This window comes from Seriola aureovittata, chromosome 6 (assembly GCF_021018895.1).
Source record: "Seriola aureovittata isolate HTS-2021-v1 ecotype China chromosome 6, ASM2101889v1, whole genome shotgun sequence".
Taxonomy (NCBI): domain Eukaryota; kingdom Metazoa; phylum Chordata; class Actinopteri; order Carangiformes; family Carangidae; genus Seriola; species Seriola aureovittata.
The window spans coordinates 3,427,411-3,448,419 of NC_079369.1; the positions used below are offsets into that span (position 1 = coordinate 3,427,411).

Here is a 21,009-nt window from a genome sequence, read left to right on the forward strand (position 1 = left end):
TACCTCTGAAATGTAGGAGTGGAAGTGTAAAGTAGCATAAAATGGGAATACAAATACCTCAAAAAGTACAGTACTTTAAAGTAAATGTACTTACTTTCTACCACTGCTAATACAATCACTTAGCTTTCAGCGCACATGTATTTTAATATTGTTCAACAACCCAACCAGGTAAAGCTCCTGAATTTCTGAGTGAAAACAAAGGCGGTGCCTATAAAGCTGATATCAAAAGATAAAAGACTCACTATCCCACCACAGTCACAAAAAGACTGTTAGAATGACTGAGCATCACTATTTGCTAATATTACATAATATACTACATTTTATATTGGTAATGGACGAGCCAACATTGGAAATGAAAGAACGTGCTATCAGCTAGCTAACATTAGTTAGCTAAACTGTAACTTAAGGCAAAAGTTAGTAACTAGCTAACATTAGTTAGTTAGATAAACTGTAATTTAAAGCTAAAGTTAGAAACTAGCTAACATTAATTAGCTAAACTGTAACTTCAGGTTAAGTTAGAAACTAGCTAACATTAGTTTGCTAAACTGTAACTTCAGGTTAAGTTAGAAACTAGCTAACATTAGTTAGCTAAAGTGTAACTTCAGGTTAAGTTAGAAACTAGCTAAGATTAGTTAGCTAAACTGTAACTTCAGGTTAAGTTAGAAACTTGCTAAAATTATCAGTAGATACTTGACACAATCTAATTCAGAAATTCAGAAGGTAAGAAAGTAAACCAGCCAGATGGTTAGCTCCTGCTAATAACGTTTACTTACATCTTCTCAATTTGCACACAGACTTTAGGACATGAGCTACTGATGGGAGTGAGGCAGGCAGAGGAAATGTTAAACTATCGCCAAGATTAAAAATGGTACGGTCCACTTTAGGGGTCACAAGATTCTTCCAGGCATAAATATGGGAAATGTATAAAAAATTTACAATTTCAGGTAAGACAAACTGTTGTTTTTACCGCTTTTGGGGGGGATCCAAGTCTTAATCTGGGGGGGTCAGATCCTACCAATCCCAGTTTTTAATTCAAACCCTGTTGTTGGAATAATCAACTGCGAGAATCTATGTCCATCCATCCATCACTACATTCAGGGGGTGGAGGCTGGAGCCCAGAGGACCCAAGAGGAAACCCATGCAGGTAAGAGGAGAACATGCAAACTCCACACAGTGCTTACCATTGTGTGAATATGTGTACAGCCACAAAACAAGATAAAATAAGAAATGAATGTGACTTCCTCTTGAACCTAGAATGGCCATCCAGTTGAAATGATTTCTTGCTGTAGCTGTGTGCATGGACGATCTGTATCAGTGGATAACTTGCTAAAACAGAATAAGAAAAACATACAGCACACACCCTTTGAAACATGAATTTGATCTGTCTTTGTTCTGGTAGATATCAACTTTCAATAGATCATCTGTTTGCTGAAATATTGACACACTGAAAATTCACACCTGAACGCCTCTCACAGATTTTTCTTCTGTGTAGAAAGACAATCCTAGAACGTTCACAACAAAGCTGTCACTTCGAATCATCTGTTATATGTAGCCTCTGTCTCTCTCAGAAGTATATTTTCTCTCCACTTTATAAATGCCAGCTAATGCAAAGCGTGAGATTAGGCGTTTGTGACCTTTATTAGAGCTGATAGACGCTGCCGTGGACACCAGGGAGCTCCATGTTGGCACAACAAAGGCTAGTAGTGGAGCTAGATTACAGATCCAAGTGATAGCAGGTAAGAGAAAATGACAAGCAAGCTTTATCCTTTTCTGATGTGATAATTACCTGCAGTTGACTGCCTCAGAAAGGTTATCACACACACTAATGACCTGGGAATGCTCCAGGAAACGGCACCAATGCAATATAACAGATTGTTTATGGGAGGTTTGAGATTTAAAATCCATAAACATTGAGAAGAATTTGTGTGACACTGACCAACCGGATAGATTGATTGATTAATAATGTATAAATTCGTGCTGCTTCACAAGCTCCGTGAGGGCCACATTTCAATTAAATCTTGGAAAAGAAAGTAGGTGTTAAATTCCTCTGTAGACAGTGCAGGGTCACTGTTTTCAACTTCCAGAGTGTTTTTTAGATCCTGCTGATATGAATCACTGCGAGGCATGCTGCAGAGAGCAAGGCTGCTGAGAATCGTTCATCTTCTACTTCCAAGGGAAAAGCCAAGCCAGAAAGATGAAGTCTGTCTAGACTGTGAAAAACAAAAATAAACACTTCATGAAATCAAATCAAGTTTGCATCTAAAAGGTTTGCGACGAAAACTGGTCCCCTTTTAAAGAATTTGGTTGATCCCTCTTTTGTTAATTTGATGCGGGCTGAAATTACATCAGATGACAGCATAATCCAACATCATTATCAACATCAAAATGTGTTTGACTCTGTTTGTCCCGGGGCCAACGCCAGCGCTGCCTCTGTAACGGGATGATATGGATTACACTTTGCAAACCGACCTTGCCCCCCCTCTCATTTTTTATGCCTGCCAGTCGAACACAGTGATGACCGCATGCATCCCATTGCTGCCGAATAAAACCCAAATATCCCTCTGATGATTAAGGTCACTCATACACTGCTGTACAGAAGCCATCCTCTCATAAGCCTCACAGAGCAGGAGGGGTGGGGTGGGGTGGGGTGGGGGGGGGGGGGGGGGTCGACGACTTGGACTCCAGTCAGCCTTGATGTCTTTATTGATATTTCTATTTAGCAGTGTCCAGGTTCTTCCTGCCTCGTGCTGGCTGCCGGTGACAGTAAGAGGACAATGCAGTAATCAAAGTTTTCCTCTGAGGCGGTGTGACCTGTTGTTGGCTTTCATTTGTGTGTCAGTGCAGAGATTTAAGCTGCTTCATGAGAAGTTTATCCCTGGATCACCGGGATCTGAGGGCTCACCGGTCATTTGCCGTCAGCATCCCAAGAGCTCAGATAGTTTAGGGCTGCTTTATTTTACTGAAATATGATGGAAATGTGTTGGACTAATTTGGCTTTAGCAGGATTGGCTGAATATTAGTCCACTCATCCAATGGATAATCCCATGGCTGCAATGAACATACTGTTCATGGACAGATCTGTCAAACATCTCATTTCCCTCTAATATTCAGTTCCTCTTCTATAAGTGCTCATTCTGATGCGTTCATGTTTTATTTTTCTTTAATGTTGATGGAGCGTACTATATAACCAACACACAGTAATGCTGTGCAGCGTGTAATGCTGTTAATAGCAGGAGCTTTGGGAGTTCTTACCCGCTGAGGTGAGCTTATCTACACACACAGCATGTGTATTCATTTAATCTGAGTTCAGCATCAGGTGTCAAGTATGATAACACACTGATACACATGCATTCAACACTCTGCTTTTACAATAACACTATGGATTCACATGCAGAAAGGTGCTTTAATCGCTGGTGAAACGTTTTGCTTTTCCAAACAGAATAAAAATGATTACATTTCCTGACGAGCAGCTGCACTCTAAACAGCTGATGTTGCCGCAAAAATAATTTCAAGCTGATGTTCTGATGTTAATTTTTATTTATTTTTTTTATTAAATTTTTTTTTGTGTGTGTGTGTAAATGCTGCTTTACAGTTTTCAGGATTTTCCTCCCTAATTTTCTCTCCAGCAGCCACATCACTGACCTTCCTATTGGCTGTGGCAGGTTGAAGTGACAGCTGGTGTGATGTAATAACACCCCCTCCACTAGACAAGTTATAAAGAGCAATATCTAGTTCCATGGATTGAGATAATCTTAGGTAGATTAATGCTCTAGGACACTGAAATGTTTGTTGTATAAAAGCTCTGTTTATAAAACAATGTGTCATTGCTGTATATGAAAGACTCTGATCTGGCAGATGGCCTGAGCTCCAAGAGTTTCTCCATGTTAAAGGCACTGCTAGTCTATGCTTTGTGCTCCTGTGGCTTAATGGGATTTTAGACTCTTCATTCAAATGAATTATATATAGAAGAACTGGGATTATTTTACAGGCTGTTTAATCTCATTTTTTTTTTCCCCAAAACTCAGCCTGCCTCATGGTTTTAGCATTCATGGAAAAGTGGAGCGACTGAGTGCTACAATCAATGAATGCTAGAGTGCAGGCGGCCTATCAGCTCAGAGAGCCAGAGATGCCCTGTGGACCGTTTCACTGACATGAAGCGTGCTCAGTCGACTTGACTCACTTCAGCCCTGCTGCCGTGCCCGCCTTTCCAGAAGTGTTCCCATCCTGCTGAACAACAACAGACACGAGGGCTTCACCAGAGCTGCTCCGCCACCGCGACACACAGATTCGGTGCCCTTCTGCACTAAAGACAGCTTCATCCCTCCAAGCTTTAGCTGCCACTCAGGGAGAAGCTCGGGCACCAGTCACACTCTGCATCCTGGATCATCTTCAGCTACTTGCCAGACAAATAAAACAGTGGGGTTTTTTTTTTTTTTTTTTTCAAGCCAAGCTCTGGATCTCACAGTCGTCTGGTAGAAAAGTTGATTGATCTCAGTGACTGGCACCACTGAAAAGACTTTTGGAGCTGCAGAGGAGGCCCCCTTCACTTCCAGAAGTGGGCTTACGGCTTTGAATTCAAGGTTCAGCACTGCCACCTGAGTCCCACTACAGATCCCATCATGCCTCACTCCTTCCAGCTGAAAAAAGGTGAGACTTCTTTCTTCTGTTTCTGAACATCTCTGCACTTTAAAATGACAATATCTCAGTGCAATATAAATTAATTCTTAGCAAACCTGAAACTTGACATATTACTACACGTGGCTTTGGATAGCAGTGCTTGTCATATACTGTATAAGGACAGAAAGCTTTGCCCAGCTGATAAAGTGCATTAAGAAAACATATTCAAAACTGAGCCTAAATATAAAGCTTGATTGTTTCCCAAATATGTCATTTAGGTACATCCAACAATACACTATATCCTGTTATTATCAGTGAGAGCAGTGCAAAGCAACTGGAGCGATATGCATCTCCAGTGCTGAAGTAAGAGAACTACAAAGTCAACCTAAACAGGCAGGAACACCAGCGCCACACACCTCCAGCCACTGAACTAGGTTGCCACCACCTGCGTTTTTACAATGAATGATCCATCTGTATATTTCCATACCGATCTTGCAATGGTTGGCTAATCTCTGAGATCAAATCCGTGTACTCCTGAATCACTTGCTCAGTCATAACATTGACAAGCATGCAAAGTAACATTAAAGGATGTGCAGCAGACACAGGGTGTGATAAGAACAACTGACATCTGATAAGCAAATGGAAGCACCAAATACAATAAATAATGTCCTCACAGGTCGATGTACAGTATGTAAAAAAGATGTAAAACAGACATTTGCCGAGAGGAAAGATATGAGCCGGAATCTTTCTGATTCACTTTTGATCTTCATTTCAGTTTCATAAATTCAAGAAAAAAAAGCCCACATGTGCATGAAAGACACTGAAAAACAAACACACACACAAAAAAAAAGTCTTCAAATACACTTTTAAAAAGTTTGAAGCAGCAGCACACAATCTCACTGATCCCTCCCTGAGTGTTTGAATTTACAGTTCACTAATGCACAATGCAATCTGTACGTCGGCTGCTTGTTTTTCTGTTAAACTCACCTGATGCTATCAAGAAACACTCGCGGTACGGCACATGCAAAGCACTGAATTTTTTCAAAGTGCAGCAGATATGGAGTGTTTGTGTGATGTGTAACAGATAACAGTTATGTGAACGTGTTGAGCACGGGAGGTGTCACTCTGCTCTCTCACATCGCCACTTCCACCTGGCATTTCCTGGGCTAGAGAGATACTTTTAATGAAATGCACCGAAGAACACGCTTCAAGAGAGTATTACGGAATAAATTGTAATCAAAAATATGTTAATTACTTCATTCGAACGGGCATAAATGCAGATGAGTGAGGTCTGATATTAATATGAGTTGATCTGTTTCTAGCATCCAGCAGTCTAACATAAAGTGTGGGAGGTTTTTTTTCCATAATTTAGAAGAACAAAGATCTGTCTGGCCTTAATGTATGAACTGAAGTAAGGATGGAGGCAGACACGTCAGTTTCAGAAGAATATTCAATAAATATTACATTTTAAGGAAAACAGACAGACTTTTCAAAACCTGCATTAAAAAAATGAAAGGCATGGTATTTATCAAAAACACTTTCTTTGTTTTGCATTATACATATATTTTCCTTGATATGCTGGAATGATCTTTTCTTGAATCATCTGTCAGTGGTCAGAGTTTGTTTTTTCTTTTTTGTTTGGTAAAGCAGTTGACTTCTGGGGCTTGGTAGGAGATTGCTTTCATCCTCGCCAATCCCATGTTTCCATGTTGGATTTAAATCCATTTACTGCTTTGGCTGGGGAAACCAAAAAAAGAAAGAAAAAAGCTGACATGAAAATACACCTATATACTAATGGAGGCTGTGGACGTTTGATGCAGATGCAATCTCTACTGAACTAATGCCAGATGTCTCTCATGAAATGAAATGAGGAAAGTCCATCTTAGAGCCACTGTTTTAGCATTTTTGCTTCACACTGTAACTGCAGTTATACCTCTCGTGTTCATGTGAGGAAGTCATATATGTTTAATGAGGAATTTAACATTGCTTTGCCCAGGATTACATTCATATTTTAGGATATTTTTCTAACAAAGAAGCAGCAGAGACAGAGAGCCGAGGCGGTGGATGTGCTGCATGCACTGTTGCTACTTTGTGCGTGGTTCTTGTTGAACCGTGGCCTGGAGCTAGGTGTGTGTAGTTCCTGTTTAACCAGCCCTGTAGACCAGTATCAGCAGTTGGCATTAGATGCAGGCAGCTACTCTGACCTGGCAGCGGGAGCAATGTAACATGGGAGAATTTGATATAGTTTAAAGCAAAATCGGGCCACAGCATGACGGAGTGCAGAGGCCGGAGAGAGAGAGAGAGAGAGAGAGAGAGAGAGAGAGAGAGAGAGAGAGACTGAGCGAGGCGAACAAGCTGCAACAGTGAACTGAGAGAATGACATGAGAGCTGAGTCCCCAATCACAAAACACTGCCGTGGCTGCGTGGGGTGAATTTCTGCAGTCTCTGAAATCATCAACATTCGTCACTACACTGGTTCCACTGAGCACTTCTCTCCAGTTTCACTGATATGTGACAAATCAGTCCATCAGTACAGTAAATAATGCACAAAAAATAATTCAGACTGGTTTAGCAAGTTTGGGTCTTGATTGTTAACGTCACTGTAAACCTGCTGACAATGGGGGATTCCTCTGGAGAAGTGGAAATACAGTGGAAATGTTACCGCTATTGCCTAAACAGTGCAAACGGCGAGCTCCAAGTGACATCGTCACGGTTTATCTGCACTGAGTTCTGTTGATGTTTTCGTACAGTGTATCACTGCTAATCTGAGTGTGTCTGCGTTTTTCTTGCTTTGTCACCAAAGAGCTGGACAATGTTTAACATCTGAATTTACACAGATATAACTTGTACAGGTAGAGGTGGTTATCAGATGTGGTCCTACATCTCAGTGAACTTATTCAGCCCTTCGTGGGTTAATTTCACTTCATTTTAAACGTTTATATAAGTGAAATGTTCAAAATGTCAATATTCATATTTACAAATTTCAATTGTTCATTTATCCAGTAGTTTTCTATCATTCTACTATTTCAGCTGTATAAACAGTATGAAGATCTACTGCTCGATATCAGCTACTAGATGCTGTGACAGCAGGTCAGGAAATTCAGACAGATGATTCTTATTGAATCATTATTGAGGGTGGTGTAAAGGAATAAGAGCCACTTGTTTACTATTTGAATCCCTGCACTGAAGCTCCCTGATGAACAATGATACCTCTGTAACACACACCAAACTGAAGCTATGTAGCTCCACATAACAAGGCCTTTAAAACTAATCAGGAACTCCTGCGTCTCTGGACATGTGAGAGAACAGAGGAAGACAGAGTGAACACTCAGACTGAGAAGAGTTGTGAGGAAAGTTAGTTATCACTGTGCACTTGTAAGGAACTGTACATCCTCATGTTTTGTGGAGGTAACTGACGCATCATCCAGCAGATGGCACACTGGCGAAAGACTGTTTCTGGTCTGCGTGGAAAATTCCATCAAAGTTGTGCTCTTCAGGCTGCACTCAAAGTCCTGAATCTACATGCTTTGATTTGACTAAATTGGAATTCCAGTCCACTAACACACCTCGGCTCAGACTGTGACCTTAGCATGTGTTGGTTGGCCTGGTTAACTCAAGGTTATCCACACAGGCGCGCTGCAGAAACTTACTTCACAGGGGTTTTTTTGGGGGGGTGTTTGTTTGTTGTGTGTGTGTGTGTGTGTTTGTTTTTCTAATAATTGATAAATCAGACCAAAACAGTTTAACGACATGTTCACATGTCCAGGGAGCTTCCTTATGAACCCAAGACAGCTGAGACACTTGTTTGGTTGTTGTAAGTCTAAAATGTAGTTATGCATTACTTTTGAATACACCAGTGAAGTATGAAGGAAAACACTGTGAATAAACTGCATTGCAAAAATGATTATATCCACAATTACACTAACTGCAGTAAATATAATCAAGAGATTCCTCTAAGATAAGCGTGAAACTCTGCTTATCTCTATTATTTAGTACTGCTGGTAATCTTCCTGTGAGCGTTTAACCTTGTCCAGAGGGGTGAAAGCCAACTTCTATCCTGGTGTGTAAGTGCAGAGACACACAGCAGCATTGTTGCATGATTTCACCTCAGAATATGACTTGCCTGTTTTGTCGGTTCATTTTAAACAGCACGAGGCAAACTTCCAAGTAAAGCGCTCTCATCATTAACCTGCACAGGAAATCTTTTGAAGTATCATCAGTGAGTTTTACACTGCGTCTATTTATGACACATCATGTTCTTTAGCAGACGATGTAAATTATGCGCGTCATACTGTATGTTTTCAATGATCTCTTCAAACAGATGATCAAGGAAAATGTATAAATACGTACAGTAAGACGGGGGGAGAACAGATCTTTTTATAGGCACACTACAGCTGTGCCACAATTCACACCTGCAGCTGTGACGGTGTTTGACAAAAAGGTGACTTTGTTGTGGACAAGAGCAAGAAAAAGAAAAAAAAAATGCTTCTGGGATGCATGGAGTTAAAAAAGTGAAACTTAACAATATAAAAAGAAATTCTTTTAAAGAAAGGAACTAAAAAGACCTCTGTAGCTAACAGCATTATCTGTTTGGTGTTACAGCTTGGTTGCATCATGCCTCTCAGAACAAAACTCCACACTCACATCTTTGCTGACAATGAACACTGAAGTTGGCAGAAATTTGCTGTGAAACGAGACAAAAGTGTGCAGTTTATAAAAAAAAAAAAAAAAATGAGGCAACCTCCGGGCCTCGGGCTTTTGTCAGTGGGCATTTCTATTCAGTGACCTACCATGCACCAAGTGTAGGCAATGATACGGCTTAGAGATGTTTCACACTGTGTCAGAGGCGTACAAGACTTTTTTTTAATGTGCAGCTGTTACTGGCCGGGCAGACTCGAATCACTGTCACAACCCACTTTAGCTGCGATTGTTTCTGAACAGCTTGCCACTTAGACAAAGAGAGCGAGACCTTACAGCCGTGACCCGCTGTTTAATTACACAGCCTGAATGGAGATCAAGGATTAACTGATACACTGTTCATAACGTGACGATGTTCCCTCCATCAGTTTAGACGGGGGCATATTGATCAGCTACCCTGCACTCTTTCTCTGTCCTCTGTAAGTGGGTCATTTATTTTTGCTAGGAATTGGTTGAGTAAAAGTTTGCCAAGGATTTGCAGTAATTATCTCATCCTTCTATAGCTGGGCACAGCATGGGGCCTTGGTAAATTACACATCTCTCTCCTAACTCCTGGATGGTTTATGGCCGTGCATTATGCATAACTGTGCTGAAGCGCCTTAAACATCCCCCAAGTGGATTGAAATAAAGTCGACGCTGCTCTTTGTTTGGAACTCAAGATAGTCTTTATTTGGCAGTGCTGAATCGGAGATTGCTGTAAAAGTGTGCGTCTTAATTATTTTGGAGACTTTACTCCCCAAAGGTTTGTGAACACCTGGAGTGTTTTTAGTGGGATGCCGGATCCAGATGGGCGGATGCTTGGGCGATCCACAGGGAAATGTCAGTTACATTACAGCGGAGTGTGTCGTCACACAAAGGGTTAAATAAAAAAAGGAGAGAAAGGAGATGCATCTGATTCATTCGGATGCGTGAACACAGTCTGCTGTTCAGTCAATGAAAGAGGTAACTGGCTGCTTTAATGTGCCTGATATCAATTAAAAGACATGTGATCATTAGTGTGTAATGACAGTGGTATCAAATACATATTATACAGATTTGACATAAAAAATCAAAAGCTTAAATGTGGTTTACTTTTTTTTGTTCAACATATTTGATCATTAAATACATAAAATAATAATAAATATATAAAAATACATAGAAGGAGCAAAGTATTTAAAATCCAGATTAGGATTAACAAAATAAAATACAAATCCACAGAGCAAGTCTGTCTGTTCAAACAAGGGATTTGCTGTTTATCAGTTATTTACATTAATATCATTGACTAGAATGGAGCTCTTTGTTTTCTTATATTAATATCTACTTCAATATTCAAATATTTAATTGATATTGTGCCACCACATCATTATTATTTAGACTTATCTCATACAATACAAGAAAATCCACTAATATTTACTATTTTGAGAGTTAGGGATTGTGTGCATTATTTTGTGATATTAAAACTGTTGATGCTTTTCACTGCTTGATGCAGCCTAATGTCTCTTATAATTACTTTTATTTGTCATCCTCAGCACAGCAAATGCTCCTCCTGGGCCAAGGATTGAACGGGATGAGAAAAGACGGGGAATCCGCCGTTTGGAATCACCACAAACAAAGTTTCCGTGGTGAGTCACTGACAGTAAATGCATGCCCACAACTTGTGAAATTAATACAACTTTCAGATGCAGTCATACGCATCCCCTAACCAAGCATCATAAACCGAGCATTAGCTGGTAAAGGATATGTAAATTCATACCAGGTCTCAGATGACACAAACTGCACAGTTCAGCTTCTCTTTGATGCAATCATTTCATGCAAAAGCCCGGCTGATGAGAAGTTTCAGACTAAAAGGGCATGAAGTAAAACACAATAGTAGCAGGCTGAGGAGTAGAAAGACTTAGTTTATTCTTGCCCGACTCTGAGAAATGATGCAACAGGGAGTACACATGCCTTAAATTAAATGGAAGGAGGAAAAAAAAAATCACAGCAATGTATTCAATTAATTTTCCAGGAATCTTTCAAGTTGCATTACAACGAGCAGTGATTTTTATTGTAAGCATGCACATCAACTGACATGGACAGTCTCACTGGCATCCTCCTTTTTCAATTAATCAGTAATCCAATCAACAACAAAAAAAAATCTGGAAGGGGGAAGCGTTTTTCAAAGGAAACACAGCCTTCCACATAACAAGAAGCTGAAGTCAGACCTAAGTGTGTTTTGAGGAAGAGGATGCAGCCTGCGGAGGAGTCCAACTGAGTTACAAAGGCAAATAATATTAAAGCCCCACAAACACCAAAACCTGACCTTGACATCAAATTTCACAACGTATATAAAAGGTCTCATAGCAGTTTAAACAGCATTACTCTATACACACACACACACACACACACACACACACACACACACATATATATATCCCTGGCTTTGAATTAAACCCTACATTACATTGACATAAGTTCTATGCAGGCTGCATGCTCTGCGCGTGTCATGCATGTCAGATTGGTGATGCCTCGCTTTCATGCAACAAGTTGTCCGTGTTATCATGAGTTAATACACTGAAGATCGCATCTACTGTAAGGCTAAATGTTTGTTTCATCGACTGTCTGCCAAAAGCGTCTCGTTTAAACACAATAACAACTGCAAAGCGACTGTATAAACCGTTATATGTGTAGATGATGATACACAATAAAATAAATAAATAAGTAAATAAAAGTCACACTCAGAAGTGCCAATTCTAGCATGCACCGAGATTAAGTGAAAAAACCAAACCGCTTAACAATCACATCCGCATGAAACACGCTCGGCTGACTGCCTGTAGACTCGTAGAATAATAAATCTGTTAAAAGCTTTTCTTTCTCAACAAACCCCCGATGGTGAATCGCAGCACTCTCCATCTATGAAGTCAGCATACCTGCAGGAAACCGAGCTACAAGACGAATTCTGGATTTTTTCTTTTCTTTTTCTTTTCCTTTTTTTAAAAAAAGGAAAAGAAAAAGAAAAGAAACTGTCACATCAACCTGTCCGCATGGGCCTAATTAAGATGTCGGTCTGTGTGCTGTACATGTAGGGTCTGTGTGTTAAATGCGACGAGAGGCAACGGAACGGTACATGGCCTCGGTCATGGAATATAAATTAGTTCTGAGAATCTCGGGGGCTGGGTTTAAGGAACTGGTGACGTCGCCGGGCTCGACGTCCTGTGACTGTGGACTCAACCATCTGCAGGGGGGTTCGGATCACTATGAAACAATTTCCCGCGTTATTTTATAAGATTATACATCTTTTCTCACCAATTTAGACACTGTATCCACGCTGTGTTTACTCTAAAAATCACTACGAGTAATTCTTGTTGGAATAACTGCTTTAGAAATAAGTTGTTTTGACCTCAGGGGAAAAAAACGTCTCTCCCCTGCCCCGGGAAAGTGGTACGGTCTCGGGCTCAAATTCCGAGAATTGAGCTCGTCTGATTCTTAGAACTGGGGTTCTTAGAAGTGGTGATGCAAGAAGTTTCTAGGAAAGCGCTACCAGGTGATTTTTTAAATTCCCTTTTTCCTCTAATTTGGCGCGAAGTTGTTATCTACTATGTATTGTTGATGTTTTAGACATAGCTATTTGTCCATTTGTGCTGTTTAAGTGTCTGTGGAGCCGGGGCTGTGTGTTGTGACTGTGGCTGCTGGCAGTTGAAACAGTGTAGAGTCGAAACTCTGGAGTGGCTCCTGTAGTGACAGGCGGCGCGCTGCTCTCTTGACAGATCACCAGCCTCGGCGCTGCGCTGTTAGAGCCGGTCGCCTGGAACCAGCAGGACAGGCGGCGTACAAGCAGGCGGCAGCGGCAGCGGCGGCAGCAGCAGCAGCAGCAGCGGCAGCCGCCTCTCTCCGCTGTAGCTTGCACACACCGCACTGACTGACACCGAGTCATGTTGTAAAGCTGTAATGACGCTCGGGTTGGGGTAGAGACACACCGAGGGAGAGGAGGATTTTTTTTTTTGTTTTTTTGAGCGCCGTCCAGAGCCCGGCTTCTAGTAGCTACACACGGTTGCTCGGGGTGGATGTAGTTGGCCGAGTTAACGGTGTCAGTGCAGCCTCGGCTTTGAATGCCCCCCCCTCCCCTTCCCCTTTGATTTAATGCTACTTTGTACGTTCAAGTGTCAACACATAGTTTGGCGGCGGCGCGCTGTCAGACGAAGTTTTGTTGGCAGCATGGCAGCCTCAGGTTCAGGACATTTACACTTGGCGGCCGCCGCGACGGCAATTTGCTCTGATGGAGCGCGAAAGGCTGCGCAGAACGAGCCCTTCAGTTACCGTAACATTGTAGCGGAAATATTTGTGTTGGTGTGTGACTGTGTGTGTGTGTGTGTGTGTGTGTGTGTGTGTGTGTGTGTGTGCGTGTTTCCGCGGTAGAGGCTACGAGACACGTCGTCGGATCAAGTTGTCTCTGATGTTTCCACTGTGGCGGTGCGATGCACGAGAACCAAGTTGAAAGGTTTCGCTGAGATGCGCGCAGAGTTCAGGCTTCGGCTCTCTGCAGATCGTTGCCTCAGTTTGTGTCTCAGTCGCGGGGCTCAGAGCCTCAGAGGAGACGGTGTTTTGTGCTCAGGAGCTGTTTACTGAGTAGATCTGTCAGATACATTCAGGACCTCCATTTATGTTGACAGAAACGTGTTCTGTCATTTTAATTTAAATAATAAAGCCGATTGACTCAACTAATACATATGTAGCACTCAGAATACATTTTATGAAAATAATGTAAATAATTATGTTTACATCACTGGTTGTCATTATTTACCACCTTGTGATCAGGAGATATCGGTGTATTTGGGCTGCATTCTGTCCTGGTTCTATTTCCGGACGTGTCCAGTTACAGACTTGAGTTAAAGTTACTGTCTGTCTTGAGTTAATTATTAGTTTTCCCTCCTAGGAATGCAAAAACATAACTTATTGGCAAAGAAGAATTGGATAGAGAGCGCTGCTGGGCTTCACAGCAGCACGCTGTCACAGCTTTTGTTACAGCAAACTATGAAAACTGTTACTTGTACAAAATTACCCGTGTTGTTGTTAAAGATTCAGTCATCTTGCGGTTGAAATTGAAATTCATAGTTTGGATGTTATTTGTATGACAACAAAGTTTTCAGCAAAGTGAGCCGCCCACCGATTTGATTTTTTTCCCCTTATTTTATCAGCCAGTTGATGATGAAGTGAAACTCCGCGCTGAGAGCAAAGACACACTAAACTTTTCTCCGCTGTGTTAAAGTCAGAGAAATGTGCAGCGTTTATACTCGTTTTGACACATGATGGATAAAACCGCAAATTCATTCTAAAGAATCCTCAGGAAAAATAATGCTGCTTGGTTTTAAACATGAGGTGTTTAATTTAATTTATGTTAACATGTATATCTATATCTATCTATCCACACATATATGTGGATAAAATGTAGGTAAGACCGTTATTACAGAAGTATATCATGAATACCGTTGTCTGGTCTAGTCAATACAATGTGCTTAAAAAAAATTCATTCATCTAAATGTATGAATTTAATTTGTTATATTGTCATTTTAACCTGTCAACCACTGGTTGAGAAAGTGAGGGTAAAGAAATGATCTCAAAGGTGGAAATTTAAATGTCTAGACAGTGTTTATTTAATAAATGGCGCCGCCTTCTGGTCAAAAGGCGGTAACTGTTGCTTAGTCGACCACATTGATAAAGACCCTTTGAGGATCATAAATAATTTCAGCCCACTTCATTTACTTCAAGATTAGCTGTACATCAGCCTTCATGTGGAGGGGTGAGTTGTTGCGTAGCAGTCAAATAAACCCACCCAGGCACGTGTTTGTTAAATAATCCTCATGTTTTCTTTCTGTTTGCAGAACTTGACAAAATGGCTTGCGCAGCAGACAGCTGCATACAGTTCACACGCCATGCAAGTGATGTTCTGCTCAACCTGAATCGGCTGCGTAACAGAGATATTCTCACAGATGTCACTATCTTGGTTAACAGACAGCAGTTTCGTGCACACAAGACCGTTCTCATGGCTTGCAGGTGCGTGTCGTTTAAGCCAAGTTATATGAGCCAGTTTTTCTGCTTCTGTTTGAAGAAGTGATTGATCTTTGTTCTTTGCTCTGTCTGTATTTCTTTTTCATGACTGCAGTGGGCTGTTTTACACCATCTTTACTGACTCCCACAAGTGCAACCTTAATGCTATCAGTCTGGACCCAAAGGTGGACCCCGAGGGCTTTGCCATCCTGCTGGAGTTTATGTACACCTCCCGTCTCACACTAAAGGAAAGTCTGATCATGGCTATCATGAATACAGCCATCTACTTGCAGATGGACCATGTTGTGGACACCTGCCACCGATTCATCAAATCCAGGTTGGTACAAAGTTCATCTGCACGTCAGTAGAAATCCATCACTAGCATGTGCACGTTGTGACTTTCTCATTGTCTTCACAGTGATCCATCTGCCAAGCTGCCCAGAGATGAGTTTTTGGTCAGTCCCTTGGTTTTACCTCAGGAAGTCCATGCGTACCGGCCCCATGATGTTGTTGACAGTTTGCACAGCCGTGTAGCTCCATTTAGGGATGGCAGGCCCTACGGCTCAAACATGTTCAGCGGTGTCAGCACCCCCAGCAACTACCATCTCTACGGGCAGTTTCCCATGCCAGGATTCCCTTTCCCTCTCTGCAAGCTGACTGATGCCAAAAACGCTTTTGCTGACCTCTCTAAGAGTGGTATCCACCACAAGCATTGTTCTCCGCATGACAGCGCCAACACCATCAGGGCAGAATACACCAGGGCAGTTGGCACTAGCTCCTCCAGCATTATTCACTCCACAACCTACGCTTCCAGGGAGGTAGGGAGAGACGATGAGATAAGGAAGGAAAGCCACGAGGGGGTCAGCCAGTCTAACGGTCTCGGCACAAGGAAGCGCACGTTTCCTGTGCTAACCCTCGAGCACCAGAAAGACTCGGGCAAAGAACACGCTCCTCAGGCAGAGGAAGACCTGATCCATCAGCACTACCCACTGGGAATCTCCTCCGCCGGACGCAAGAGCCTCATGAGCAGCCCGCAGAGCCCCCTCAAATCAGACTGCCAGCCCAACTCCCCGACAGAGTCCAGCAGTAGCAAGAACGCTGGCCTCTCCCAAGCCGCTGGAGTGCAAGCCCCACAAGGTACGCAAGACCCCAAAGCTCGCAACTGGAAGAAGTACAAGTTCATCGTGCTGAATCAGAGCGCTAAGGAAGACGAGGTGGGGCTGCGGGATCCCGGGCTTCGTTCACCTCAGCGCCTTGGCATGCAACCCTACCTCCACCCCAGTGACTCGGAGAACCTCGACCCCCAAACCACAAGCAAGAGCAACGATCACAGTGAGGAGCTGCCTGTGCCCCAGGCCAGTCGTCTCAACAACATCATTAACAGGTGAGTGTTTTATGTTTTTTTTCTTCTCAAATACACAGCTGCATATTTGGATTATGTGCGAAACATGAAAATCAAAGTTTGAATGTTTTTGTAGAACGTGCTGGGAGGATTTTGAGGTAGCGTAGGAACACATCATATGAGAGGAGGATTTTACGGCCAGTGGTTTTTTGGCCTTTTTATAGTTTTGTCCTCTATAATCCAGTAATCCGGTGCGATTCAGAAAGGGGACCTCTCGTCTTGAGACAAATCAATGTTGCATTGAAATTCACTGTTCAGAATTCATTTGGGAACTTAATTTTGGAATTACACCCGACTTGAAGTATTTGTATTTGCTATATCTGATTTTAAACATTTATTTACGTCTGACCTCAATCATCTGAAGTGGAGTATTTGTTTTTTTTTTTTTTTTTTATCTACAGTGCACTTGAGGGGTCGCTGAGGAACGGTGACAGCCACCCTCCACACTACCTGAGCCGCCTCAACTGCTCATCCTGCGGCTCCCAGTCCCCACAGCACTCTGAAGTCTGTCCCAACACCCCCAGGTCGCGTTTAGCAGAAGACATGGCAGAGCTCCACTCAGAATACTCGGACTCCAGTTGTGGTGAGTTTGTGACTGATATTGAATGTCTGTGATGAATCCAAAATCGAAAACCCATCATGCATTATTTAGAACTGGAGGTGAACCCTTTATGATCCCCCCCCCCCCCCCCCCCGAACAGAAAACGGCACATTCTTCTGTAACGAATGTGACTCCAAGTTTGCTGAAGACGAAGCGCTGAAACAACACATGCTTCAAGTGCACAGCGACAAGCCATACAAGTGTGACCGCTGCCAGGCTGCTTTCCGCTACAAGGGCAACCTTGCCAGCCACAAGACTGTCCACACAGGTACACAAAGAAAAAACCGTGCTACCATCAAATAAACGTCCTTAATCAAAGAGAATCGCTTATCGACTCTTTGCTGCTGAATCCTCAAGTGATTTTCTTTCATTTCTTATTTTCAGGAGAGAAGCCGTATCGCTGTAATATCTGTGGTGCTCAGTTTAACAGACCAGCTAACCTCAAGACTCACACACGCATCCACTCAGGAGAGAAGCCATACAAATGTGAGACGTGTGGAGCACGTTTTGTACAGGTAATAACACCCACAACGTACATAAATATATATATATATATATATATATATATAAAACATTTGCCCTCTCTATTACATGCGGGTTAATAGCACTTAGAGTTAACTCTGATCTGTAATTATGGGTGGGTATATTTATTTTCAGCCTTACAGAAATACCCATAATTACAGTGAAGAACATCCTTATGGGTGTTTCGGGTTTTATACATTAGATACCAACACGTGCGCAGTCTTAAAAAAAGTTTCATCAACATGTTTTTTTTGTTTTGTTCACGTTTCAGGTCGCTCATCTCCGTGCCCATGTGTTGATCCACACGGGTGAGAAGCCATACCCATGTGAGATCTGTGGGACACGCTTCCGTCACCTGCAGACGTTGAAGAGCCACCTACGCATACACACAGGAGAGAAGCCCTACCATGTAAGCTGACACGCTGCATTTCGTTAACACGGCCTCCTTTGGGGGGGAAAAATAAAAAAAAATGTAAGATGTTACAAGATCGTGAAATGTCTTAGAAAGTAACGTTGCTCCGCTTTTCTTTTTCAGTGTGAGAAATGCAACTTGCACTTCCGCCACAAGAGTCAGCTACGGTTACATCTCCGACAGAAACACGGCGCCATCACTAACACAAAGATCCAATACCGCATGTCCACGGCTGACATGCCCACTGACTTGACGAAGGCATGCTGAGCTGGAAGAAGGGAACAGTTTTATCGGAGGCAATCTTGACCTTGGCATTTAAAGACCCCAACTTGTACAATCATCCAAAATTGTAGTGCCACACTGTGTTCATTAGACAAATAAATTGGCTGCGTATGCCATTCTAAACGGGTTTCCACTACATGTGAACGTAGAGCCACATATGGCATCTTAGTCACTTTATTGTTTCTATATACAGTAGATATATAAATATATATAAATGTATGTATGTGGGGAGTGTTTCTAAGCTTTGAAGGTACGTATATAAAGCTTTATTTTGTTGAGAAGGATGGAATGTAATAAACAGTCTGTTTTTTGAAAAATACAGTATTTTATATCAGAGAACTTACTTTTCTGGAAGTATTGAAAATTTTGATTGACGGGTGGTACATATATTTTAAGATAATGGGATTTACGGCTGCATAGAGCTGTCTATACATTTTTATGTAGATGTACGTACATGTTGCACCATGTCAAGTTGCCATATTCGTGCAAAAGGGAAGAGAAAAAAAAAAGAAAAAAGAAGTCAACATGACATTGTAATTGGATTTAGTCTAAAAGATACCAGATGACTGCTGCTGTCTGATGAGGATATGCATGAGGTACTCTCTTACTGTCGCCAGTTGTCCGCGTACATGAAGTGGGCAACTGCATAAATATTGTGATATATTGTGTAATTATATCTGTGGGATTGCTCTCTGCTGGCAGAGCCAATCTAAGTGTTGAAATGCATTTCAAGGTACTGCTTTGTTAAGACCGAGAAAATATTTTGCTTCAAACGTATTTGTATATATGTGACTGACTTTGGTTTTTGTTAATTTGTTTTTAATAAGTGAAGGTTTACAGTTTTGGTCATTGTTCTAGATCCTACAGTAAAGTTGTGTACGTGTCAAGGTTTTTGTTTGTACATACACTGTGTATTCAATGTGCCTTTCTCTATGGTGACTGAATTCCTCTCCATTCAGCCCAGCTCTATTAAGGTACAACTCAAGGACACCACTTGTCCTAATTCCCTGCGTGGATGTGTGTGAATGTGCGTACGTGCGTGTGTATGTGTGTGTGTGTGTATATATTTTTAAATGCTTGTCACCAATCTTAAAACATGCAAATTCACCATTGTAAATCTTCAGGACTTGTTTTTGGATTGGGCTTTTTTAAACTGCATTAAAATTATTGTACAATGTTATAGATGTATGAATGTAAAATAAAGGTATTGGATTTCTATGTATTAACAACGGAGTGACCTCTTTTCATTTTAAATGAGTTTTGTCATATGCAAGTGAGAATTAACGCTGAATATACAGACACATAGTTTCACTATTTTCACCTGGATGCAACAAAAGAAACATAACCTATAGATCAAATATAGAACGATATATAACCCTTAAATAAACATGTTTATACAGTAAAAACATAAAGGCTTTTTGACCTGCAGGCACTTGGGACCTTTACTGTCAGAAGGATCATAATTTTGACATTAAATTATCTGTATCCGCAAAACAGCGACTACAAAGAGATGTGCTTTAAAATAAAGCACCTATAGAGCTTGAGTTCCTTTGGTGTTCACCAAAACTGAATCCCAGCAAGTCTGTCACGTTCCTCCGCTTGCTCATAAAAAGAGCCGTAAATACTGCAGCGACAGGAAGAAAACTTCCCCACACACATGCATGTCTTTACCGTTTACACTGAATGTACACACGTACACTGACCAAATACAGTGTTTCACACTTCCTGATCATCATCTTGTTCCACAAAACTACTGATGAAGAGCTACTAAAAACCATCCACACTTTCAGTTCTTTGTAACCTGTGGCAGCCACAAGTGACAGTTATGGGATGATGTTTAATGGTTTAATGGCAGCACAAGTAGAGAACACTGAGTGATGTATGTGATTACACAGTAATATCCATCTAAAGTTTGCTAACAATAGTAAAGTTGTCTCTATAGGCCAGTGCTCATACCAGACCAAGTAAGGCTGTAGCAGCTTAATGCCTGAGTCAGGGGGCGTCTTATTGCTAATGTTGTTATTGCTAATATTGCTTCTTGTTCTTCCAGCTTTAAAAAGTTACATAGTCGAGCTTTTAAATGATCCTATGGGAAAACAACGGGACAGAGAAGAGAAGTGTGATGAAGCAAAATGGTTGTTAGGATCGGGAGAAATATTCGTTACAAGAATTATAAGCACACGTATACTAATAACCCAGTGGTTCCATCACTCGTGTATTACAAGCTAATCTCTTAAACATGTAACGCACATGCTTGTGACAAACACTTCACAGTACACCTCTTACAACACACCGTCATGTCCTCACTATAGCCTCTCATGTTTTAGTTCCTCTCAGTATTATCATTTGGACGTCGTCATGGGATTTGAATCTTTATATCAACAAATGCAGTCAATTCATGGTAATAAGGCTAATTCAGTGTCTCCAATAATTTTAACCAAACAAAACTAAAATCTTTGAAACTTTTTTTAA

General features: G+C 41.5%; 1 protein-coding gene across 1 annotated transcript; it reads left to right on the forward strand.

The window, feature by feature from the left end:
* The first annotated feature begins 12,783 nt into the window (after positions 1-12,783).
* Positions 12,784-19,766, forward strand: bcl6aa (BCL6A transcription repressor a). The gene is made up of 9 exons (XM_056379452.1): positions 12,784-12,817; positions 15,153-15,324; positions 15,434-15,655; positions 15,737-16,702; positions 17,122-17,303; positions 17,422-17,589; positions 17,706-17,836; positions 18,115-18,252; positions 18,379-19,766. Exons 1-9 carry the CDS (start codon positions 12,787-12,789, stop codon positions 18,520-18,522), a joined length of 2,154 nt encoding a protein of 717 aa, XP_056235427.1. The 5' UTR covers positions 12,784-12,786; the 3' UTR covers positions 18,523-19,766.
* The last annotated feature ends 1,243 nt before the right edge of the window (positions 19,767-21,009 follow it).